This window comes from Dasypus novemcinctus, chromosome 5 (genome assembly GCF_030445035.2).
Source record: "Dasypus novemcinctus isolate mDasNov1 chromosome 5, mDasNov1.1.hap2, whole genome shotgun sequence".
NCBI classification, from domain to species: domain Eukaryota; kingdom Metazoa; phylum Chordata; class Mammalia; order Cingulata; family Dasypodidae; genus Dasypus; species Dasypus novemcinctus.
Window position 1 is genome coordinate 166,352,087 of NC_080677.1, and position 27,787 is coordinate 166,379,873.

The window sequence follows — 27,787 nt, forward strand, 5'->3', positions numbered from 1 at the left end:
GGAGGTCCGTGGTTCAAGCCCCGGCCTCCTTGACCCGTGTGGAGCTGGCCATGCGCAGTGCTGATGCGCGCAAGGAGTGCCGCGCCACGCGGGGGTGTCCCCGCGTAGGGGAGCCCCACGCGCAAGGAGTGCACCCCATAAGGAGATCTGCCCAACGTGAAGGAAAGAGCAGCCTGCCGAGGAATGGCGCCGCCCACACTTCCCGTGCCACTGACAACAACAGAAGCGGACAAAGAAACAAGACGCAGCAAATAGACACCAAGAACAGACAACCAGGGGAGGGGGGAAATTAAATAAATAAATAAATCTTTAAAAAAAAAAAAAAGAGCACGTCTAAACTTAACCCTTAAGTTTCAAAAATCTCCTGATTTCTGAGCTATAATTCTCTATAGATGAAATGGTAGCATTAAAAGCATTTCATAAGATTGTCAGTGTTACATGATATATAAAGCAATGCTGTCTACACTATTAAAATCGTATACAAATTTTAAAACTGCAATATAATTAACCTAAAACAAATGTTAAACCAAATCATTTATAGAGAGAAACCATAAGAAAGTAGACATTGGAGCATATTAATATGATACTATACTATTTTTCGGACCCCTTCAAATGCAAGATTATTTTTAAGAAAAATTCCTATTAAATAGTAAAAACTACCTGGATTTGGAGAAAAAATAAACATGGCCATTTTGGAAAAACAGCCTGTAGCACACACACAACTCTATAAAATACCTGTGAGCCAACAGCGGGAAAGGTGACTCCTTGCTCCTTCAGGTTCTTTATCATTGCTGCTATCAGACTCAGCTGTGGGTCATTCTTAAATTCATCTGTCCACTCAACCATAAGAGCTTTCAATTTTTCACCAACTTTAGGATGGCCCTGACGAACAGAAAAAAAAAAAAATTAATGATATACTATCAATTTCCATTTTAATGACTTAGCACACATACTTTAAAAAATGTGAAAGTGTTGTAGCTCTCTTTTTGAATAACAAAAAGAGACTTTACACATGAAAATAGGTAAGCATAGCTGTCTATCAGAAATAAACTAATTTTATGTTCATACTGTGATAATGATAAAACAACAGTAGATACCATACATACCTCACTGCAAAATTAAAATGGATTAAATACACCATTTACTCAAAAGATCATTATCTCTAGATAATGAAGACAAAGAAAAAGTTTTCTGCAGACCAATAAAAAACAACTTGGAAAGAGAAAGTAAGTGGTACAGTTCCTTCATGCCAAATTCCTAATTTGTTCTGTGCATTAGCGTGAGTCTGTTTCCCCAAGTTGCTTGGTTCTCTGGGGCCTGGCGGGTGTGAGGCCCACTGTGCATTAACCATTCTAGGGTTTCATTTCTTTAGCGTCACATCCCCCTTAAATGTATAACCAGTATGTTTACTGTGAAACATATGAAAAATTTAAAAAAGCGTTTTATCCTCTCTCTCCCTCCATCCCTATGTCCGCATACATATAAATACATATATTCACACACACAAGGGATTTTTAAAATGTTTGTGCACACTACTGGATACACAAGTTTGTGTACTGCACCTTCACTTAATTATAGAAAGCATATTAGAATAGCTCATAAGCAGTAATAGTTGTACATTTTATTAGACATCCAGGCCTTTAAAAGAATATTTCCAATTAGGAGAAAATGCCTAAATAAAGGAGAAAAAAGGAATGATCATATAAGCATAATGTTTGAAAAAAAGTAGAGAATTTTACATTCTCATCACATTTTGCACTATTTTCTTCTACTGAACCCTAGAAATACTCAATTTCCCTGAATACCATGAGGCATTTTCCCTGTTAACACTTCAAAATTTCTTTTGCGATGTACAACACAAAAGAAAGCCAGAAATAATTACCTTCAGAACGCATGAATTTTCCACGGGAAAACTCACACACTACGTGCCTCGTCTGCAGTGGGGCCACCAGCACTGTGGGGCCCCAGCTGGCCTGCCGGTCCTAGTTAGGTCAGCGCAGCCCCAGCTGGCCTGCCGGTCCCAGTTAGGTCAGGGCAGCGCCCCGACAGGGTCACGGGCGCTGAGCAGGACTTCTGAGGGGTTCTGCACGAGGAAAATAGCTCTGCATTTACACAGGTGCTTATAAACGCTGTGCTAAAATAGACTGATTGTTTTCAATCAGCTAGAGAAATACATGTTTTCTTTTTAGATGAAACATGATTAAAAAGAGTTAAATATACTCTAATATGGCTTGGGAAAAAAACACAACACTCAAAGTTAGGTGGATTTGTACTCTCTTCAGCAAAACATAACATTTACTTACACACTGGATAGACAGGGCCTAGAAAGAGTAAGTACAATATGCAAGTTATTTCATGATTTAAAATGTAGAGAATGAAAAAATAAAACATATGACAAAAAGACCGCCTTAATTCATTTCTGAAAGTCAGGCTCCTTACCTTATTTAATACGTTGCTTACTTCACTGGCAAAATCTCTGGAACATACTTCTAAATGAAAAATTTTGCCACAGTTTGATACACACGCTCCTAGAAGCTGAAAACATAAAAGCATAAGTTAAAAAAGAAGAGGTAATGCAAAAGAAGGTCAAATTTTTGGCAGGTATTTTGAGATAGGGTTCAAAATAAAAGCACTTACAGTCAGAGCTTGCATAGCAACATGAGGATCTTTATGGTTGACCCTTCTCATAATAGACCGAAGACAATCTTTAGGTCTTAAAATAAAAAAAAAAGTAACAATTAGTGATATATTTAGCCTGTTTTTTCTTAACTGTAGCAGGCAATATAGACAACCATACAAGAGGAAGAACAAAGCATAGCAGGTTTAATTTTTAGTATTGATACAATTTTAAAACTGTACATCAGCTAATGCCTTTAACATTTTCAACCAGAATCAACATTCTCTTATGTAGCAATCACAGGTAGGCACTTCAGGCTAATGTTAGGGGGAAAGAAGTTTTGAAAATGAAGTGGTAGGTAAGACTTCCCTTCTAACGTGATGAAATAAGTAGAACTGATTTATACTCCCACCCCAAATAAGTAGAAAACTGGAAAAATATATTTAAAATACATATTGAAGTAAGGGTAAGGGGCACTGGGCCACAAGTGGTATAGAAGGATAAAGCCTCAGAAAGAAAACAAATGAGATGAGTCAGATATTTACCCCACTTTCTGCTGACAGGCACTTGCCAGATCTCAGTGCAGTCTTTCCGGCCTAGAGGCAACTTTCGGATCTCAGTGCAGGAAAGGTGACCCCAAAAGGACAATAATGACCTCAATGAATGAATGAGACAGAATTTGGAATTCAGGAGGGCTGTGGGAGATGGAATTTGCAGGGAAGGGTAGAGGGACCAACACAAAGCAAGAGTTCTAGATATACGGATAGGGATCAACTTGAGTCTGTCGGTGAATAAACCATGGAAACAAGGTTTAAAAACCTTATGATGCTGGGCAAAACGTGATTAAGAGCCATAAGCAGAAGAATTCCTAGTGCTCTGTTGTCAGAGCTCATGTTACAGTGGACAATTCAGTGGATACACCAAAGGCATCACGTCTTAATAATGGGCCTAAAACATCCCGAGAGTAAAGATACTCTAAATCTACTCATTAACAACTTAAAAAGAATCCATGAAATTATAAAGTTAATCTAAATGTAACCCAATTTCTGCCAGGATACAGAACAACATTTTAAAAGAAATACAACAAAATCCGGCACACAATGATGTAAAATTCAGTAAAAAAATTACTAGACATGAGAAAATGGAGGAAAATGTGATAAATAACTAGGAGAAAATTCAATAAATCAAAAATGCAGAAATGGCAGTGGAAAGAATTAGAAGTCAAGGATTTGACATAAGCTATTAGAAATAAAATCAAGGATGTAGAAGAAAATATCAACATGAGACAAGAAATGGCATATATAAAAGAACCAGTTCTTGCCAGGTATGCTAATGAGAATGATATCATCTTTGTGGTGATTTTTGATGCACTGCCATGATAACCAGAGAAGACAAGGCAACTACTTCCTTAAGATCCTCTAACTTTTGGGTTGTTGTGGCAATTTGGTATTATTTATGGATTCCAAATAGAGATTTTGTTTGTAAATTGGTCTGTTCTCTGGGTACAATATTCTTTGATTAATTTAAATTCAAAGGCTTTGAGTTTATTTGATTAAATCAAGATTAGGGCTTTGATTTGACCACTCAATGGGGCAACTCAGTTTGGGTGGGCATAGTGACTTCGCATCGGGCAGTGGCAGGGGCCACACCTGGCACCTTATAGTCCGGCAGCATGTCCCTGACCGCAGTGGGGTCCTCCTTGGTGAGCACGAATCCCATATCCCACAGGCCGTCACGCGCATCTTGGTATTCTTGCCCAGTAGCACCGCAGCACCACAGTCTGGAGGCACACGTGGATCTTCTCCATCTACCTGGAGCTGACATTATCTGCTCCCACAGTCACATGTGTTTTGGATGATCACTGTATTGACCAAAAGGGTGCTGATGCAAAGTACCGGAAACCTGCTGGCTTATATAAAGGGCATTTATTTGGGGAAAAAACTTACAGACACAAGGCCCTGAAGAGAACAACTCAAGGTTGCTTCCTCACCCAAAGTCAGGTGCCACATGTTGAAGCAAGGTGGCACCCATATCTGTGAGGGCTCAGCCTTCCTCTTCCCTCTTAAGGCTCGTGGGCCCAGATTCATCCTATCTCAGCTGTACGCTGGCCTAGGGCTCAGCTGCTCTGTTCTCTTCAGCTGCAAATTATCAGGTGAATGGCACATCCCCTTCCGAGGTTCCAGCATCAGGTTCCCTCCTCTTCCATGTCTATAGAGTTCTCTCTATTCCTCTGTGTATCTTCTCTGATTTATCTACTTCTGTTTTTTTTTTTTTTATTTCTCCCCCTTCCCCACCCCCCCACCCCTGTTGTCTGCTCTCTGTGTCCATGTGCTATGTGTTCCTTTGTGTCCATTTGTATTCTTGTCAGGGCACTGGGAAACTGCATGTCTTTTTTGTTGCGTCATCTTGCTGTGTCAGCTGTGTGTGTGCAGCGCCACTCCTGGGCAGGCTGCGTGTTTTTCACATGGGGTGGCTCTCCATACAGGGCAAAGAAGAACACGCAGCAAATAGACACAGAGAACAGACAACTGGGGGGGGGGGCGGGTAGAAATAAAATAATAAATAAAAATAAAAACAAGAAAGAGCTAAACTCAGACTTAACTGAAAAAATAGAGAAACTACAAAAAGAACAGCAAAACAATCACAAAGCAAGGAGAAGAAAGAAATAATAAAGATTAGAGCAGAAATGAAAGAAATTGAGAACAAAAAAAATGAGAGAAAATCAACAAAACCAAAAGCTGGTTCTTTGAGAAGATCAATGAAATTAATAAACCCCTAGCTAGATTAACAAAAAAAAAAAAAAAAAGGGAGCAGATGCAAATAAATACACAATCAGAAATGAAAGGGGGAAAGTTACCACTGACCCCCAGAAATAAAAAAGAGTCATAAGAGGATATTATGAGAAACTGTATGCCAATAAACTAGACAACCTAGATGAAATGGACAAATTCCTAGAAATGCACAACCCACCTACACTGATGCTGCAAGAAATACACAACCTTAACAAACCAACTGCTTTCAAAGAGATTGAATCAGTCATAAAAAATCTCCCAGCAAAGAAAAGTCCAGAACCAGATGGCTTCACAGGTAAATTTTGCTAAGCATTATGAAAAGAATTAACACAAATTCTGTTTAAACTCTTCCAAAAAATTGAAGAGAAGGAAAAATTACCCAACACATTTTATGAAGCTAACATCACCCTAATAGTGAAGCCAGATAAAGACACTAAAAGAAAATTACAGACCAATCTCTCTAATGAATATAGAAGCAAAAATTCTCAAAAAAAAAAACAAAAACGTGCAAATCAAATCCAACAACATATCAAAAGACTTATACATCATGAACAAGTGGATTTATTCCTGGTATGCAAGGCTGGTTCAACATAAGAAAATCAATCAACATAATACCCCACATTAACAAACTGAGAGGAAAAAAAAAATCATCTCAAGCGATATAGAACAGGCATGCAGCAAAATCCAGCATCCTTTTTTAATAAAAACATTTCAAATGATAGTAATAGAAGAAAAATACCTCAATATGATAAAAGGCATATATGAAAAACCCAGTCAACATCATACTCGATGGGGAAAGATTGAAAGCTTTTCCCTCTAAGATCAGGAACAAGACAAGGATGCCCACTGAGCCACTGCTATTCAATATTGTACTAGAAGTTCTACCTAGGGCAATTAGACAAGAAAAAAAATTAAACAGCATCCAAATAGGAAAAGAGGAAGTGAAAGTCTCACTGTTTGCAGATGACATGTTCCTGTACTTAGAAAATCCTGAAGTATCCACGATAAAGCTACTTGAGCTAATAAATGAGTTCAGGAAAGTGGCAGGTTAGAAGATCAACACACAGAAATCAGTAATGTTTTTTACACTATTTGTAGTGGTTTGATATGGTTATGAATTCAAAAAATAGATATTGGATTTTATTTGTAATCTAGTCTATTACCGGGTATCACCGAGTTAAAATTAGGCTTTAATTGGGCCACGTCTTTAGCACATTGAGTCCCCATCCCTTGTTGGGTGGGGACTCACAGATAAAAGGCATGGCAAAGGACAGAGTTGGAGCTTTTCATGCAAGGGTTTTCTGATGTTGGAATTTTGATGCCGGAGTTTGATGCTGGAGTCTTGAGCTGGAGTCCTGGGAAGTCAGCACACAGAGGAAAGAGAAGCAAGACCCAGGAAGAAAGGAACTGAGCCAGGAGAACAACACAGAGGAATAGAGATGGCTCCTTAGACACAGCAGAAACCCCAGGGAGAGAGACAGAGCCGTTTACCTCATAGTCTACAGCTGACTTGTGGAGAAAACAGAAGCACTGAGCCCAGAGAAACCCAGGAAGCCTGAACCCTCATACGCAGTGGCAGCCATCTTGCTCCAAGACGTGAAAATAGAATTTGGTGAGGGAAGTAACTTGTACTTTATGGCCTGGTATCTGTAAGCTCCTACCCCAAATGAATACCCTTTATAAAAACCAAACCATTTCTGGTGTTTTGCATTGTGCACCCCTTTGGCTGACTAATACACTAGACTGAACAATCTGAGGAGGAAATCAGGGGGGAAATTCCATTCACAATAGCAACAAAAAGACACAAATACCTAAGGATTAAGGTAACCAAAGAAGTATAGGACCTATATGTAGAAAACCAGACAACAATTCTAAAAGAACTTTTGAAAGACCTAAACAACTGGAAAGACATTCCATGTTGATGGGATGGAAGAATAAATATGAAAATGACAATCTTACCCAAACTGATTTACAGATTCAATGCAAAACCAATCAAAATCCCAACAACTTACTTTACAGAATTAGAAAAGGCAATTATGAAATTGATTTGGAAGGGAAAGTGCACCCCAATAGCCAAAAGCATTCTAAAAAAGAAGAGCAACATGGGAGGAATTTCATTGCCTCATTGAAAACACTTGTAGTTCACTGAAACATATTACCAAGCTACAGTGGTCAACACAGCATGGTACTGGGAGACAGACACATCAATCAGTGGAAAAGAACTGAGAATCCAGAAATAAACCCTCACCTATATGGTCAGTTGGTTTTTGACAAACCTACCAAGTCAATGTTAACAGGACAAAACTTTTTTCAACAAATGGTATTGGGACAACAGATATCATAACCAAAAGAATGAAAGAGGACCCCTACCGCCCTCCCTTATACAAGAATCAACTCTAAATGGATCAAAGATCTAAATATAAAAGCCAAGACTATGAAACTACTAGAAGATAATGTAGGAAAACATCTTAAAGACCTTGTGGTACGTGGTGGTTTCTTGGACCTTACACCCAAAGCACATGCAACAAAAGAAAAAAACAGATAAATGAGACCTCCTCAAAATTAAACACTTGCACCTCCTAGGACTATGTCAAAAGGGTGAGAAGGCAGCCAACTCAATGGGAGAAAATACTTGGAAATCACAGGTCAGATAAGGGTTTAATATCCAGGATATATAGAGATGTTATAACTCAACAATAAAAAGATAAACGACCCAATTAAAAAATGCGCAAGGGTTGAATAGACATTTGTGCAAAGAAGAAATACAAATGGCAAAAAAAAAAAAAAAATGAAGAAATGTTCAACATCACTAATGATTAGGGAAATGCAAATCAAAACGACAATGAGGTATCACTTCACACCTATCAGAATGGCCACTATTAAAAAGACAGAAAACTATAAGTGCTGGAGAGGATGTGGAGAGATAGAACACTTCTTCACTGCTGGTGGGAATGGAGAATGGCACAGTCACTGTGGAGGGCTGTTTGGCAGTTCATAAAGAAGCTTAATTTAATTTAGACTTGCCACATGACCCTGTAATACCACTACTGGGTATATACCCAGAAGAACTGAGAGCAGTGACATGAACAGACATCTGCACACCGATGTTCATAGTGGCATTATTCGTGATTGCCAAAAGTTGGAAACAAACTGTGATCTATTCACACAATGGAATATTACACAGCTTTAAGAAGAAACGAAGTCATAAAACATATGACAACATGGATGAACCTGTAGGACATTATGTTGAGAGAAGAAAGCCAGGCACAAAAGGATAAATACTGTATATGACTGCATTACTATGAACCAAATATATTGTATAATATGCTGTGTGATTTAAAAAAATATTATATGTATCCAATACATTTAAAGGAGAAATGTATGTTTTTATTAAAAAAAAAGGGGGGGGACCAACTGGAACTTCTGGAGATAGAAAAATTCATGTGGGAAGCGGACTTGGCCCAGTGGTTAGGGCGTCCGTCTACCATATGGGAGGTCTGCGGTTCAAAGCCCGGGCCTCCTTGACCCGTGTGGAGTTGGCCCATGCACAGTGCTGATGAGCGCAAGGAGTGCCGCGCCACGCAGTGGTGTCCCCCGCGTAGGGGAGCCCCTCGCGCAAGGAGTGCGCCCCGTAAGGAGAGCCGCCCAGCGAGAAAGAAAGAGCAGCCTGCCCAGGAATGGCGCCGCCCACACTTCCCATGCTGCTGACGACAACAGAAGCGGACAAAGAAACAAGACGCAGCTAAATAGACACAGAGAACAGACAACCAGGGGAGGAGGAGGAATTAAATAAATAAATAAATCTTTTAAAAGAAAAAAGAAAAATTCATGGGGTGGGACTAGTATCAGATAAGAAAAGATCATTAAGCCTGAAGACTAAGTACAAAGAGAAAAAAAAAGACTAAAAACGTCTTTTTAATAAAGACAATTAACAGGCTAACCACTGAAATATTTTTAAAAGAGACATAAATAATAAGCCAATAGTGATAATATTAAATAAAAAATGTTCGATTAATAAAAAACCAATGAGAAAGAAAGAAGGAAAAACCCAAACAATGGAAGAAACAAATAGTATCAACTGGGAAACTGGAGAGACGTTAGATTTTAATCCAACCATATCAAGAATTATATTAAATGCAAGCAATCTGAACACTAAAAGGGCAGGATTTCTATTTTGGATAAAAAAGTAAAACGCAACTACATGCTATCTACAAGAAACCCAGTTAAAATGTACAAACATATATATGTTAAAAGTAAAAGGACTGAAAAAAGATAAACCATGGAAACACCAATAACAATGAAGCTGGAGTAGCTACATTAATATCAAAGTACACTACAGGAAAAATAATATTACCAAAGACAAAGAAGATTGTTACATAATGATAAAAAAGTAATTCTCCAAGATGTAACAATCCTAAATGTGTATGCAATCCAACAATGCAGCTTCAAAATACATGAAAACTGATAAAAGTAAAAGTAGAAATACACAAATCTCCAATTATCACTGGAGACTTCACTCCTTTCTCAGAAATTAATAAGTAGACCAAAAATCAGTAAGGATATAGAAGACCTGAACAACATTTCAACTATCTGACTTAATTTAGATTTATACCATAGTCTACCCTATCACAGAATAATATATATTCAAGTGCACATGGAATATACACCAAGATATTGCATACTTTGCAGCATAAGAAAAAAAAATCTTAAAGTTTTAAAAGAAAAATTATATGGTCATTCAAAATGTTACATTAAAAAATATGAGGTTCTCATGTACTCCACTCCCTACCACCCCCACTCCTCCCACATCAACAACCTCTTTCATTAGTGTGGTACATTCATTGCATTTGATGTGTTACATTTTGGAGCACTGCTACACAGCACGGATTATAGTTTACATTGTAGTTTACACTCTCCCCCAGTCCATTCAGTGAGTTATGACAGGTTATATAATCTCTTGCATCTGTCCCTATCATTTATGACAACTCCAAGTCTGGAAAATGCCCCCCTATCACACCTCTTCTTCCCTCTCCCTGCCCTCAGCAACTCTCATGGCCATTGTCCTCACCTCAATGACATAATTTCTTCCATTACTAGAGTCACAATAATTCTATAGTAGAATATCAGTCTGAGATGATCGTACTTTCTTTGGTCTGTTGATATGGTGGTTTACTCTGATTTTCAAATGTTGAATCAGCCTTTCATTTCTTTAATAAATCCCAGTTACTATTTTTCAAAGAAATTAGCTATTGTTATTGCTGATTTTCTTTAGTTTTTCTTTTCTCAAGTTCACAGACCTCTGCTCTTACCTTTATCATTGCCTTCCTTTTTCTTACTTTGATTTTAATTTGTTCTTGTTTGCTAAGGTGGAAACTTAGATCACAGATTGAGATTCTCTAACATAAACATTTAATGCCTCTAAGCACTGCTTAGCTTCCTACAGATTCTCATATGTTGCAATTTCATTTTCATTCCATGTGAAATATTTTGCAATTGCTCTTGTGATTACGTCTTTGACCCCTGGGTTATAACCCAAAAATAAAAATAAAATGTAATCATAAAAAAAAATTCAATCCTAAAGAAAGCAAGAAAAATGTGGGGAAAAAAGTAATGGGAAAAAGAACGGATGAGATCATGAAAACTTCTGGCAAAAAGGTAGCTTTAAATCCAACCATATCAATAATTACAGTAAATGTAAATGGTCTAAAGACACCAATTAAAAGGCAGGGAACAACAGACCAGATTAAAAAAAAAAAAAAGCTGGACCAAACAATATACTTACTATAAACTGTCTATAAGAAATACATTTCAAATATAAAGGCATGGATAGGTTAAAAGTAACAGGATCAAAATACATATACCCTAAACATTTATAAAAAGAAAGTGAAGCCCCTGAGATCAGGAACAAGAAAAGAATACCGCTATTACCAATAATACTCAGAAATGTACAGAAAATGCTACCTAAACAAATTAGTCAAGGAAAAGAAATAAAAGCATCTAAAATGGAAAGGAAAAAGTAGAACTAACATGATCCTATGTATTGAAAATCCAGAAGAATCTACAAGAAAGTTACTACAACTAATAAACCAACTCAGCGAAGTGATCAAGATCAATACACATAAATCAGTCAAGTTTCTATATGCCAGCAATGAGCAATCCAAAAAGGCAACTGTCTTAGTTTCTAGCTGCTAAAATAAATACCATACAATTGTTTAACTTAACAACAGAAATTTTTTGACTCATGGTTTCAGAAGCTAGAAGGCTTGCTTCCTCCTAGAGTCAGTATCTTGTCGCTAGCAAACAATCTTTGGGGTGTCTTAGCTTTTGTATTGCATGGCAATGCATATGACAGAGAATTCTTTTCTGGGTTCCATTGACTTAAAGTTCTGGCTGCTCCCCATGGCTTCTCCTTCCAGGCCGAATTTCTTTTCTTATAAGAACGTCATTCATATTGGATTAAGGTTCACTCTCACTGAGTCTGGGCACAAGTTAACTAATAATATCTTCAAAAGTCCTTCCTACAAATGGGTTCACATTAACAGGACCAGGGGTTGGGACTTGAACATTTCTTTTGTAAGGAACATGATTCAGTCCCCAAGAGAAATTAAGAAAACAATTCCATTTACAACAGCAACTAAAAGAAAAAAAGTATCAAGGGGAAAACTTATCTAAGGATATAAAATACTTGTATGCAAGGAAGCGGTTGTGGCTCAATCAGCTGGGCTCCCATCTACCATATGGGGGGCCCGGGGTTCGCATCCTGGTGAAGGCAGGCTTGCCTGCACACCACAGAGAGCAGCTGTCCTGCAAGCAATGCGGAGTGCCACCCAGCCCACAAGCGCGGCGTAGAGCCAACTCAGCAAGATGACGCAACAAAAAGGGAGACAAGTAAAAAACATAGAAGAGTATGCAGCAAATTTTCACAGAGCAAAACAACAAGCAATCTACGAGGTGGGAGTGTAAATAAATAAAATAAATACAGACGTACAGAAGAACACACAGCAGGTAGCAAGCAAGCTGCAAGAGGGAGAGGGATAAAAATAAAATAAAAAATACAAAAAATAAAGAAGATCTTAAAAAAAACACCACTTGTATGCAGAAAACTAAAAATCATAAGTGAAAGAAATTAAAGAAGACTTAAATGGAAAGATATTCTATGCTCATGGATTGAAAGGCAAAATCATTCATTAAGATGGCAATACTACCCAAGGCAATTAACAAATTTAACGTAATGGCAATCAAAATTCCAACAGACTTCTTTGCAAAATTGGAAAAGACAATCATCAAATTCATATGGAAGGACAAAGGACCCCAAATAGTCAAAACCATCACAAAAAAAGAACAAAATTGGAGGACTTACACTTCCTGATACCAAAACTTACCATCAAAATAACATGATAATGGCATAAGGACAAATAAACCAATGGAAAAGACCTAAGAACACAAGAAGACAGAAATAAACCCAGACATCCAGAGCAAAATGATTTTTTCCCCCTCTCCCCTTCCCCCCCACCCCCACCCCAGTTGTCTGTTCTCTGTGTCTAGCTGCTGCGTGTACTTCTTTGTCCAACAGAAATGGTTGTTGTTAGCGGCAACAGTCTGTTTCTTTTTGTTGCATCATCTTGTTGTGTCAGCTCTCCATGTGTGCAGCACCATCCCTGGGCAGGCTGCACTTTCTTTCGCGCTGGGCAGCTCTCCTTACAGGGCGCACTCCTTGCGCGTGGGGCTCCCTACACGGGGACACCACTGCGTGGCATGGCACTCCTTGCACCCATCAGCACTGCGCGTGGGCCAGCTGCACACAGTTCAAGGAGGCCTGGGGTTTGAACCGCGGACCTCCCGTGTAGTAGGCGGATGCCCTAACCACTGGGCCAAGTCTGTTTCCCACAAATTGATTTTTGAGTAGGGAGCCAGTCCACTTGTGACAGCTTGAGATTACATATGAATTCCAAAAAGAGATACTGTTTATGTTTATAAACTGGTCTGTTCCTCTGGGCATGATCCTCTTTGTACTAAATTCAGAGGTTCCACTTTCACTGTATTAAATCAATATTAGTGCTTTGATTCGACCATGTCATTAGGGCATGCAGGGTTGAGTCCCCGCCCCCTTGAGCAATATATATAAAAGGACGCTCAATCAAAAACAGGAAACAGATACTGAGAAGTACACAGAGTAACAGAGACAGCTCCATAGACATGGCAGAGGCTCCAGAGAGATGAGCCCCTTCATTTGCAGCTGATGAGAACAGAGCAGCTGAGAAGCCCTGAGAGACTAGCCTTATGCCAGCCTACAGCTGAGATCAGAAGAAGCTGGGACTACAGAGTCTTAAGATGAAGAAGGAAGGCCGAATCCTTGCAGACACTGCTCACCTTTACAAAAGCCAAAAGATCTCTGGTACTTTACATTAGCACCCTTTTTGGCTGACTAATATATACTATTCAATGGGGAAAGAACAGTCTCTTCAATAAATGGAGCTAGGAAAATTGGATATCCACAGGCAAAAGAATGAACGTGGACTCCTATCACACCATACAGAAAAATTAACTCTAAATGGATCAACGACCTAAGTTTAAGATCTGAATCTATAAAACTCTTAAAAGAAAACAAAGGAAAATATCTTCAGTCCATGTATTAGGAATGGATTCTTAAACTTTACACCTCAACAAAAGGAAAAAAAAACAAGAGATAGAGTAGATTCATCAAAATTAAAACTTCTGCACATCCAAAGACATTATGAAGAAAGTAAAAAAAGGACTTTTGGGAAAATGGCAGTGGAGTAGGGTGGCCAGGCTCAACTCTATTACAAAAACAACAGTGGAAGGGCAAAAAGCTGTCTGAGGGAGCTGTTCTGGGGGTCTGCCGACCAGCACGGTGATAAGCATCAACCAGGACGGAAAGGGACATAGAGACAAATAGGTTGAAGTGAAAATATGAGGCACGAGAACCTGAGGTCGGGAACAGTACCCATCCCCCACGCTCAGGGTGAACGCCGTGGCTAAAACCTGTGGTAGGCTGCAACCAAGTGAGAAGGGAAGGAACATCTTCTTCCTGGGGAGGAGAGAGGGTACAGTGGAATACAAAAGAGTGGTTTCTCTTCAATGAGTTTGGCCACCGGAGTCTGTTTTGAATCTTGGCTCTAGCCAGAACAGAATCACCAGATAGTGGCAGTTGAGACAACTCCATGGAAAGGTTTGCCAAAGAACATCCACTGGCAGGCTGGGAAACAGCAATATATAGAAAAGCTTTTTGAAGTCTTTTATGTCAAGACACTCTTGAATCTGGTCTGTGCCCCATTATTGGGTCCATGGTGCTGTTTTGATGACTAAGCTGGACAATCCTAAAGATTTAGAATAAGTTGAATGGGCGAAAAAAAAGCTGTGAAACAAAACCACTAGGTAAGAGATAAATTGACGGTATGAGTAAAGCCACCAACATATTTGGATGCCTAGACATCAGCAAAAAATTACAAGCCACACCAAGAAACAGGATGATATGGCCTAGCCAAAAGACCAAATAAATAATCCTGATGAGACATGGGATTTAAGACAACTAACCAATGTTCACACAAATCTCCTAAATCAATTCAAGGAGTTGAAGGATATGACTAAAGAGATAAAGTATATTAAGAAAATACTGGGTGAGCATAAAGAACAATTCAAAAGCCTGCAAAGAAAAGTAACAGATCTTATGGTATGAGATTAAAAATAAATTAGAGGCATATAACAGCAGAGTTGAAATGACAGAGGAAAGAATTAGTGAATTGGAGGACAGAGCATCTGAACTTGAAAAACCAGGAAACAGGAAGTGAAGAATGGAAAATATGGAACAGAATCTCAGGGAATTGAATGACAACATCAAATGCATAAACATATGCTTTACAGTTGTGCCAGAAGAGAAAAGCAGCAAAAAAAAATATTTGAGGAAATAATGACTGAAAACTCCCCAACCCTTATGAAAGACATAAATATCAATAGCCAAGAAAGACAGTGTACCCAAAACAGAATAAATCCAAATAACCTACTCCAAGACACCTACTATTCGGAATGCCAAATGCCAGAGTTAAAGAGGATTCCAACAGCAGCAAGAGAAAAGCAATGCATTACATACAAGGGAACCTCAGTAAGACTAAGTGCTAACCTCTCATCAGAAAACATGGAGGCAAGAAGGAAGCGGTATGATGCATTTAAGGTTGTGAAAAAGAAAAACCACCAGGCAAGAATTCCTTATCTAGGGAAACGGACTTTGGCCCAGTGGTTAGGGCGTCCGTCTACCACATGGGAGGTCTGCGGTTCAAGCCCCGGGCCTCCTTGACCTGTGTGGAGCTGGCCCATGCGCAGTGCTGATGCACGCAAGGAGTGCCGTGCTACACAGGGGTGTCCCCCGCGTAGGGGAGCCCCACGCACAAGGAGTGCGCCCATAAGGAAAGCCGCCCAGCGCGAAGGAGGGAGCAGCCTGCCGAGGAATGGCGCCACCCACACTTCCCGTGCCGCTGACGACAACAGAAGCGGACAGAGAAACAAGACGCAGCAAAAAGACACAGAAAACAGACAACCGGGGGAGGGGAGGGGAATTAAATAAAAATAAATCTTAAAAAAAAAAAAAAATCCTTATCTGACAAAAGTGTCCTTCAAAACTGATGGTAAGTTTGATGTTTTCACAGATATATAAAAACTGATAGAGTTTGTGACCAAAAGACTAGAATTTATGAGACACTAAAGGGAGAGCTACAGCCTAAAAGGAAAAGACAAGGGTGAAAGACTTGGAGAAGAGTAGAAAGGAAGGTTATTAGTAAGGGAACTAAAAGGGTAAAAAGACAACAGAAGATATGAAAATGGAAAGCCAAAGGATAAAATGGACAAAGTAAGTAATGCCTTTAGAGTAATAACACTGAAAGTTAATAGATTGAACTCCCCAATCAAAAAACAAAGATTGAGAGAATAGATTTCTTTAAAAATGAGTCATCTATATGATGTCTATAAGAGACTCACCTTGGATGCAAGGACACTAATGAGGCTGAAAGTGAAAGGTTGGAAAAAGATAGTCCACGCAATTAGTAACCACAAAAGATCTCTAGTAGTACACTAATATCAGACAAAATTGATTTTATATGCAAAACTATTTTAAGAGATGAAAAGGATCATTAGATATTTATACAGGGACAACTCACCAAGAAGAAATAACAATCATAAATATTTATGAACCTAACCTGGTGCCCAAAATATGAGCCACACACTGGAAAAACTAAATGGAGAAAGACATCTCTACAATAATACTTGGAGACTTCAATATACCACTTTAAGTACTGGACAGAATAAACCAACGGAGGATAAATGAGGAAACAGAATAAATGAATGGAGTAAATGAGTAATATAATGAATTAAACCTAACATTTATAGAGCATTATACCTCAAAACAGCAGGATATAGTTTATTCTCAAGTACTCATGGATCCTTCTCAGAATAGACCATATGTTGGCTCACAAGGCAGGTCTCAATAAATTCTTAAAAATTGAAACTATGCAAAGTACTTTCTCTTATAATGAAATGAAGCTGGAAATATATTAAGATTAAACAACACACTCTTGAATAATAAGTGGGTCAAAGAAGAAATAGCAAGAGAAATCAGTAAATATCTGGAAACAAACAGAAATGAGAACACAACATATCAAAACTAATGGGATACAGTGAAAGCAGTGTTGAGAGGGGAATTTACAGCCCTCAATGCTTCTATTAAAAAAGAGCTAAAATCAAAGAGCTAACTGCTGAACACCTGGAGGACCTAGAAAAAGAACAGCAAACTCTCTTCAAAGCAAGCAGAAGGAAAGAATAAAGATAAGAGCAGAAATAAATGAAATTGAAAAAAAATAGAGAAAAATCAACAAAACCAAAAGTTGGTTCTTTGAGAAGATCAACAAAATTGACAAACCCTTAGCTAGACTGAAAAAGAAAATGGGGGATGAGCAGATGTGGCTCAAGCATTTCAGCACCCGCCTACCACAGGGGAGGTCCCGGGCTCAGTTCCCAGTGCTTCCTTTTTTTTTTTTTTCCTTCCTTATTTTCTTTTAAATGTTACATTAAAAAAATATGAGGTCCCCATATACCCCCACCCCCCCTACCCCACTCCTCCCACATCGACAACTTCTTCCATCATTGTGGCACATTCACTGCACCTGGTGAATACAGTTTGGAGCACTGCTGCACCACACATATAGATAGTGGTCTACATTGTAGTCTACACTCTCCCCCATTCCACCCAGTGGGCCACGGCAGGACACACTATGTCCAACATCTGTCCCTGCAGTACCACCCAGGACAACTCCAAATCCTGAAAACATGCCCACATCATATCTCTTCTTCCCTCTCCCTACCATCAGCAGCTACCATAGCCACTTTCTCCACATCAATATTACAATTTCTTCCCTTACTAATCGCAATAGTTCCCCAGCAGAACACCAGTAAGTCCACTCTAATCCATACTCTTTTCCTCCATCCTGTGGACCCTGGGATGGTTATTTCCAGTTCCCCTGTACATCAAGAGGGATCTTATATTCCACATGGATGATGGATGCAATTCTCCTGCTTGCAGTTGCAGGCACTCTTGGTTCCCTGGTGTGGTGGTTGATCTCCTTCATCTTCCTGTTAGCTGGCCAGGCTAAGTCCAATAAACCAGGGGGTAAGAGTTGCAAGTCTGCTGAGGCTCAGAGCCTGGCTGTCACAGGGACAGTCCAGAGATTCAGGCCTCTTAAAGAAAAAACAGACAGATAGTGAACAGACAATGAGCAAAAACGACAACAAGCAGACGAGTGCAAACAACCAGCAAACAGATAAAGAAGCCATCCTGGGGTGGTGGTGAAGAGAGAAGATACAAATAAAATCAGAAATGAGAGGGGGACATTAGCACTGATTACACAGAAAATAAGAGAGATCATAAGAGGATACTACGAACAACTGTATGACTGTATGCCAACAAACTCGAAAATGTAAACAAAATGGACAAATGGTAGAAACATACGAACAACCACCACTGACCCTAGAAGAAATAAAAGATCTCAACAAATTAATCATAAATAATGAGATTGAAACAGTCAGGAAAATTCTCTCACAAATGAAAAGCCCAGGACTAGATGGCTAAATTCATAGATGAATTCTACCAATCATTCAAAGAAGATCTAATACTAATCTCGCTCAGATTCTTCCAAAAAACTGAACAGGAGGGAACACTACTGTTTTAGTTTGCCAAGGGCTGCTGACACAAAGTACCAGAAATGTGTTGCCTTTTATAAAGGGTATTTATTTGAGACAAAAGCTCACAGAGCAAGGCCATGAAAAGTCAACTCAAAAGTCAACTCAGGGCACCATAAGAGGTACTTTCTCACCAAAGTCAGTTACTGTTGATCCTGGAGTTATTGCCACATGGTGAAGTAAGATAGCCACCAATTTTTGCAAAGGTCTCTGCCTTCACCTCCAGAATCTCCTGTCTCTTGGAGCTCAATTGTGAGAAACCAGGCATAGGGTTTGTCTTTTTCTAGGCCTCCTAGTCTGTCTCTGCTGTTCCTCACTCTTTCCAAGTTCAGCTGTAAGCTATCAGGTCCATCACAGGGCTGGTCTCCTCTTAAGCTGCCCTGTGGGCCCAGCCTCTTGGGAACTTCGTGCTTAAGCAATCCTCTCACACTGCAGAATCAAACATGCCAGCTCCCTTTTACTTCTGAGTCTCTGTGACTGCCTGTATATGAGACATGGAGAGAGAGCAGAGATTCAACATGCATCACGCCCACTGATATAATCCAGTCAGATGGGTCTCACACCCACAGAAATGGATTAGTTTACAAACATAATCTTTATTTTTGGGGGGATTCTTAAAATAATCTGAAACTGCCATAACTACCAAACTCACTATGAAAGAACATCACCCTAATAGCAATGCCAGACAAAGATACTACTAAAAAAGAAAACTACAGACCAATTTCTCTAATGAATATAGATGTAAAACTCAACAAAATACTTGTTAACTGAATCTAAAAACACATTGGAAGAATCATACACCGCGATCAAGTGGGTTCCATCCCACACATGCAAAGGTGGTTCAACACAAGAAAATCAATTAGTGTAATGTACCACATTAATAAACTGAAGAAGAAAAATCAATTATCATCTTGATTGATGCAGAAAAGGCATTTGACAAAATATACCATTTTTCCTTGACAAAACACACCAAAAGTTAAGAACAGAAGGAAACTTTCTCAACATGGTAAAGTGCATATAGGAAAAACCCAGAGCTAGCATTGTACTCAATGGTGAAAGACTGAGAGCTTTTTCACTGAGAGTGGGGACAAGACAAGAGGCCCACTGTCACTGTCACCATGGCTATCCAATCTTGTGCTACAAGTTTTACCTGGAGCAATTAGGCAAGAAAAAAAAATTTAAAGTACCCATATACGTAAAGAAGTAGTAAAACTCTCACTTTTAGGTATATGATCTATACCTAGAAATCACAAAAAAATCTACAAGAAAGCTACTAAAACAGACAAGCTCAGCAAAGTGGCAAGATACAAGATTAATACACAAAAATCAGCAGCATTTCTATAAACTATTAATGAGGAGCAAGTCAGAAAAAAATTTACAATAGCAACTAGAAGAATCAAATATTTAGGATAAACTTAACCAAGGACATAAAAGACCTGCATTCAGAAAACTACAAAACATTGCTAAAAGAAACCAAAGAACACCTAAATAAATGGAAAGAAATTCATATTCATGGATTGGAAGACTAAATATCATATAGGTGTCAAGTCAATCTAAACTGATTTACAGATTCAACTCAATCCCAATAAAAATTCCAACAACCTTTTTTACAGAAATGGAAAAGCCAATTATCAAATGTATTTTAAAGGGTAAGGGGGCCCAAAGAGCCAAAAATGTCTCACAAAAGAACAAAACTGGAAGACTCTTATTTCCTGACTTTAAAGCATACTACTTAGCTACAGTGGTAAAAACAGCACGGTACTGGCATAAGGATAGACATATTGACCAAGAGAACTGAATCGAGACATCAGAAACAGACCCTCACTTCTATGGTCAAGTGATTGTTGATAAGGCTAATAAAACCCCTTCAGCTGCATCAGAAAAGTCTATTCAACAAATGGTGCTGGGAGAACTGGAAATATATAGCTAAAAGAAAGGAGGAGGACCCCTACCTCATACCTCATACAAAACTTAAAATGGATCAAGGACCTAAACATAAAAGCTATAACCATAAAACTCCTAGAAGAAAATGTATGGAAGCATCTTTAAGATTCTGTGATAGGTGATGATTTCTTAAACCTTACAACCAAAGCACAAGCAATGAAAAAAGAACAAACAGATAAATGGAACCCCCTCAAAAATTAAACACTTTTGAGTGGCAAATTACTTTGTTAAGAAGATGAAAAGGCAGCCTACTCACCGGGAGAAAATGTTTAGAAACCAGATAACTGATAAAGATTTTATCTCCATGTCACATAAAACTGAGGATAAAAAAAAACAGGCAAAAGGCATGAACACTTTCCAGAAAAGAAATACAAGTGGCCAAAAAGCATATGAAAAGATTTTCAACATCACTAGACATTAGGGAAATGTAGACCAAAAGTACAATGAGATATCATTTCATGCCTTATAGAACAGAAATTATTAACAAGACAGAAAACTTTTAAGTGTTGGAAAGAATGTGGAGAAATGCGAACCCTTCTTGACTGTTGGTAGGAATGTGAAATGGTGCAGCCTCTGTGGAGGACAGTTAGGCAGTACCTCAGGGAGTGTAATATAGAATTAACATAATCCAGCAATCCTGCTACTAGGAATATACTCAGAAGAACTGAAAGCAAGGTCATGAACAGACATTTGCACACTGATGTTCACAGTGGCATTATTCACAACTGCCACAAGATGGAAACAACCGAAGTGTCCATCAAGCAATGAATGGGTAAACAAAAGGATGGTGTGCATAAATATACAATGAAATACTATTTAACTGCAAGAAGAAATGAACTTGGGATGCATATGACAACATGGATGAAACTTGAGGACATTACATTGAGTGAAATAAGCCAGAGACAAAAGGATAAATATTGTAATGGTATCACTAATATAAAAAATATATATGATGAACAAACTCATGGAGTTAAACTAGAGTATATGTAACTAGGACATAAAATATGGGTTGAGAAAGGGGAATTGAAGCTGAATGTGTGTAGAATGTTTAATAAGGGGGGTTGCAAATGTGGGGAAATGGTTAGAGTTGTGATTAACTTATTATAGTGAGTATAACCAACACTACTGATTCATAAATGCAATTATAGCTGAAAGGAGTAGTCTAGGGAGGTTAATGTCAATTCAAAGACAGCTAGAGGATAATCTAGGGACTGTATAACACTAATTTCAGTGGTAGATGATTGTGGTTAAAAGCACATATACAAGAATGTTCCTCCATTACAAGGTGTTAAGAATATGGAGAAACATGGGGAAAATATAACTAAGGTAACACACAGACTATAGTCAACAAAAATGTTTTAGTATTTTTACAGCAATGACAAGGTACTATAACAATGCTAAGAGTCAATAATGGGGGAATATAAAAGGGTATGGAACTTTTCCTTTAGGAGTAATGAAATATTCTGAAAAGGACTGAGCTGATGACAGCACAACTCTGATGAAACTGAGAGCCAGTGACTATACACTTTGGGTGGACTGTACAAGATAGCGGACTGTATAAACATCAAACCCCCTGGTAAATGATGGACTATGGTCAACAGTACAAATGTGAGTATGTTCTCATGACCTGTAAAAAATATACAATATCAATATATGGTGTGGGTTTTTTTTTTTTGTTTTGTTTTGTTTTTTTGTGATTTACCACTTTAATGATGATATGCCTAGTGGACCCTGACCCCTGCAATGCTCAGGTAAATGAAGGTCCTGGTACTGGCAAAGATAGTGCCTTTTCTTTTCCCTGAGATTTTTTTTTTAACTCTGTCATAAGGTTTTCAGCCTAGTTCTTGGAATGATTGATGACAGGAGATGGTAGATCCTTCCTTCCAGGTAGATCTTCCTTCCAGAGTGGAGTTCGCATTTGAACTTCAAATACAGTACAGAGACTAAGGAATTGGAATCAGGGAGGAGCTGCTATTCTTAGGCCCATTCACTTGGCAGGATGTAGCCCTGCCCTAAATGTGAGGGTTTGAGAGATGGCAGTCACTGGGGATTCCATGGTTACCAGGAGGTGATGTTGAAGTGCCTTCATGTTGAACGCAGCTTCCTTTGTAGATGAACGTAAGTATGATAACTCCTAAGGCCTCACTAATGCGAAAATTTTGATTGTGTGTTTCTTCATTGGATTCCTTTATGGAATGATTTTGGATTTTTCACTATTTTCATTGCTCTCCTCTAGACATCTTCTGATTTGCAAAAACATTATTTGTGTGCAGGAGTCATCTGTCTCATTGGAAATCTCATTCTCTGGGCAGGGGGTGCAAAGAAAACAACAGGCAGCCTTTCCCTCCTGAAAGGTTTTCCTGAATCCAGGAGAACACTCCTCACTGCATACAGATTTGGGAGTCACCATCTCGTCTTAAATTCCACCCCTGCAGACATCGGCTCATATCCTTCCTCCACCCTCCGATTTCCTGTAAGCCTATCGTTCAGTCTCTTGCTATCTAGGGCAGCTTGTTTATTTCATATCATTGAGGTCATGTAGTATTTGTCCTTCAATGTCTGGGTTGCTTCACTCAACATAAGGTTCTCAAGATTCATCCATGTTATCACATGTGTTTGTAGTGTGTTTGTTCTTACAGCCGAGTAGTATTCCATTGTGTGTATATACCACATTTTATTGATCCACTCATCTGTTGATGGGCATTTGGGTTGATTCCAACTTTTGGCAATAGTGAACAATGCTGCTATGAACATTGGTGTACATATATCGGTTTGTGTCCTTGTTTTCAGTTCTGCTGGGTATATACCCAGCAGTGGTATTGCTGGGTCATATGGCAAATCTATGGCTAGTTTTTTGAGAAACCGCCATACTGTCCTCCAGAATGGTTGGATCCTTCCGCATTCCCACCAGCAGTGGATGAGTGTTCCCCTTCCTTCACATCCTCTCCAGCACTTGTATTCTTCTGTTTTTTTCATAGCTGCCAATCTTATGGGTGTAAGATGGTATCTCATTGTAGTTTTGATTTGCATTTCCCTGATAGCTAGAGATTTGGAACATTTTTTCATGTGCTTTCTTGCCATTTGTATTTCTTCTTCGGAGAAGTGTCTGTTTAAGTCTTTTTCCCATTTTTTAAATGGGTTATATTTTTATTTTCAAGATATAGGAGTTCTTTATATATGCAAGTTATAAGTTTCTTATCAGATATATGATTGCCAAATATTTTCTCCCACTGTGTGGGCTCCCTTTTTACTTTCTTGACAAACTCCTTTGAGGTGCAGAAGGCTTTAATTTTGAGGAAGTCCCATTTATCTATTAGTTCTTTTGCTGCTCGTGCTTTTGGTGAGATATTCATAAATCCATTTCCTATTACAAGGTCCTGTAGATGTTTCCCTACACTGCTTTCTAAGGTTTTTATGGTCTTGGCTCTTATATTTAGGTCTTTGATCCATCTTGAGTTGATCTTTGTATAAGGTGTGAGATGGTAATCCTCTTTCATTCTTCTACATATGGCTATCCAGTTCTCCAGACACCATTTGTTGAATAGGCCACTCTCTCCCAGTTGAGAGGGTTTGGTGGCTTTATCGAATATTATGTGGTTGTATATGTGAGGTTCTATATCAGAGCTTTCAATTCGATTCCATTGGTCTATGTGTCTCTCCTTATGGTGTTAATAATAGGATGGTTTGTGGAAAAAATATACCAAATATAAGCTATGGTCCATAGATAGTAATGTTATGATTATGTTCTTTCATCACTTTTAACAAACATGCCACAACAATGTATGGTGCTGGTGGCAGGGTGAGATTTGGGAACCCTGTATGGTATACATAATTATTTTAATAACTCACACCTTTTCAAATAAAAAAAAAGTAAAATGACAACAAATGGAACAGGAGAAAATATCTGGAAACCATTTATCTGATCAAGATTTAATATCCAGAATACATAAAGAGTTCATATGATTCAACAACAAAAAACAACCCAATTTAAAAATGGCCAAAGGGCTTTATATTAGTCAGCCAAAGAGGTGCTGATGCAAAATACCAGAAAAGGTTTGTTTTTTATAAAGGGTATTTATTTGGAGTAGGAGTTTACAGATACCAGGCCATAAAGCATAAGTTACTTCCCTCACCAAAGTCTATTTTCACATGTGGAGCAAGATGGCTGCTGACCTCTTCAAGGGATCAGGCTTCCTGGGTTCCTTACTTCCTAGGGCTGGCTTCTCTTTCCTCTGTGTGCTTACTTCCCAGGGATCTGGCTTAAAGCTTCAGCATCAAACTCCAACATTAAAACTCCAACATCAGAAACCCCCAACTCTGTCCTCTGCCATGCCTTTTATCCGTGAGTTCCAACCCACCAAGGGGTGAAGACTCAACGCCCTAATGATGTGGCCCAATCAAAGTCCTAATCATAACTTATTCATGCCCAGCTTCAGACCAGTTTACAAACATCATCCAATATCTATTTTTGGACTTCATAACTATGTCAAATTGCTACAGATTTGAACAGACAATTATCCAAAGATATACAAATGGCCAGTGAACATGTAAAAAAAATGCTCAACATTATTAGCCACCAGGAAAATGAAAATCAAAACCATAATGAGATACCATTCATGTCCATTAGAATACCCATCATTAAAAAATGAAAGATAGGGAAGCAGACTTGGCCTGGTGGTTCGGGTGTCTATCTGCCACATGGGAGGTCCGCGGTTCACACCACGGGCCTCCTTGACCCGTGTGGAGCTGGCCCACATGCAGTGCTGATAAGCGCAAGGAGTGCCGTGCCACACAGGGGTGTCCCCTGCGTAGGGGGTGCACCCTGTAAGGAGAGCCGCCCAGCGTGGGTGTGCCCCGTAAAGGAGAGCCTGCCCAGGAACGGCGCCGCACACACAGAGAGCGGACGCAGCAAAAAGAGACAGATCCCTTGGGAAACGGACTTTGGCCCAGTGGTTAGGGCGTCCGTCTACCACATGGGAGGTCCGCGGTTCAAACCCGGGGCCTCCTTGACCCGTGTGCAGCTGGCCATGCGCAGTGCTGATGCGCGCAAGGAGTGCCGTGCCACGCAAGGGTGTCCCCCGCGTGGGGGAGCCCCACGCGCAAGGAGTGCGCCCGTGAGGAAAGCCGCCCAGCGTGAAAAGAAAGAGCAGAGCCCCACGCGCAAGGAGTGCGCCCGTAAGGAGAGCCGCCCAGCGTGAAAAGAAAGAGCAGCCTGCCCAGGAATGGCGCCGCCCACACTTCCCGTGCTGCTGACGACAACAGAAGCAGACAAAGAAACAAGACGCAGCAAATAGACACCAAGAACAGACAACCAGGGGAGAGGGGGAAATTAAATAAATAAATAAATCTTTAAAAAAAAAAAAAAAAAAAAGCGACAGATCCCCATGCTGCTGACAACAACAGAAGCAGACAAAATAAGAACACGCAGCAAATGGACACAGAGAACAGACAACTGGGGCGGGAAGGGGAGAGAAATAAATAAAAAATGAAAAATAACAAGTGTTGGAGAGGATATGAAGAAAGAGGAACACTCATTCATTGTTGGTTAGGATGTAAAATGGTGTAGCCACTGTGGAAGAGAGTTTGATGGTTCCTCAAAATGTATAGAACTACCATATGACCCAGTAATCCCACTTCTATGTACAAATACAAATAAGTTGAAAGCAGGGACTCAAAAAGATATTTGCACACCAATGTTCATAGTGGCATGTTTTACAATAGCCAAAATGTGGAAGCAACCCAAATGAACTCTAGCAGATGAATAATAAACAAAATGAGGTACATACATAGAATAGAATATTACTCACCCTTAAAAGGAATGACGTTTTGATATATGCCACTACATGGATGAACCTTGAAGACATACTGAGTGAAATAATAAGGATAAATTTTACAGGATCCCACTTTATGGACTACCTAGAATATGCAAATTCAAAGAGACAGAAAGTAGCCTACAGGTTACCATGGATGAGGGGTGGGAATGGGGAGTCAGTTCATAATGGGTGTAGGGTTTCTCTTTAGGGGTTATGGGAAAAGTTCTGACAAATAGATGGTGGTGAGGGTAGTGCAACATTGTGAATGTGATTAATACCACTAAATGAATGGTAAGCTTAGGATTGGTTGGGATGGGAAATTTTATGTTGTATATAGATTTCCACAATTAGAAATTATAAAAAAAGGAGCTACTAAAGGGAAAATAACAATAAAATGCAATATGTGATCCTAGATGCACTCTAATAATGAAGGAGAAAATGCTCAAAGCGACTTTACTGGGATCTAAGATAAAACTGGAATTATGTATTATGTGTTCAAGGAGCATGATATACACAATCTACTGTCAAACGTTCCTAAAACAGACAGACCAACAGACAAGACTGAGAGACAAGATCAATGGATGGAAGGAGATAGATGGGACAGAAGGAGGGCAGGGTGAGGGAGGGAGGGAGGAGGCAAGGGGCAGATGTAGCAAAATCTTAAAATTGGTGGTTCTGAGTACATGGAGGAGAGGGGGTATGATGGAGTTCTCTGTGTGGGTTTTGTATTACTTTGTAATGGTCCCATAAGGTTGAAAGTATTTCAAAATAAAAAGTTTAAAGGAAAAGAAAGTGAGAAGGCTTTGGTAGTCTTTAGAACAAGGAATAGTAACACGGATAAAGAGAGAAATGACATAATAGGGAAGCGGATATAACTCAACCAGCTGGGTGTCTACCTACCACAAAGGAGTTCCCAGGTTCAGGTCCCAGTGCCTCCTAAAAGATGAGCAGACGGCACCCCACCGCAATGAGCTAGACACCACCCCTGCCCCAGTGAGCAGATGCCACAAGCCAGCAGATGCCACAGTTCACGGGGAGCAGATGTGGCTCAGACCACTGGGCACTCACCTCTCATGTGGGAGGTCCCAGTTTGGTTCCTGGTGCCTCCTAGAGAAGGTGAGCAAACAGTGAGCAGACAGATGAGAGAACCATGGTGGGGGGGGAGGGGGAGATAAATAAAAATAAAGTATAAAAAAAAAGAAATTACATAATACTGAAAAGGCCAATTCTCCAAGAAAACAACAATTCTAAAAGTGTATGAATCTAACAAAAAAGCTCCAAAATAAATAAAGGAAAACATGACAGAACTAAAGGAAAAAGAGACAAATCCACTGGGAACTTAAACACACTGCTAAATGTGACAGTAGAAAGTACAGATA

The 27,787-nt window shown here is 39.3% G+C and overlaps 1 protein-coding gene across 5 annotated transcripts in view; it reads right to left on the reverse strand.

Moving 5' to 3' along the window:
• Positions 1-27,787, reverse strand: part of STAM (signal transducing adaptor molecule) — a 91,861-nt gene that overhangs the window by 23,395 nt on the left and 40,679 nt on the right. For 2 of the 5 annotated variants that reach the window (XM_058297902.1, XM_004465071.5), the window contains exons 3-5: positions 2,638-2,713; positions 2,440-2,535; positions 736-882 (exon numbers count right to left, since the gene is read on the reverse strand). In XM_058297902.1, coding sequence (XP_058153885.1) covers positions 736-882; positions 2,440-2,535; positions 2,638-2,713 — 319 coding nt within the window. Of the gene's footprint in view, positions 1-735; positions 883-2,439; positions 2,536-2,637; positions 2,714-3,162; positions 3,273-4,266; positions 4,479-27,787 lie in introns of all 5 variants that reach the window. The other 3 variants (XM_071215505.1, XM_071215506.1, XM_004465072.5) reach the window with 3 other exon arrangements.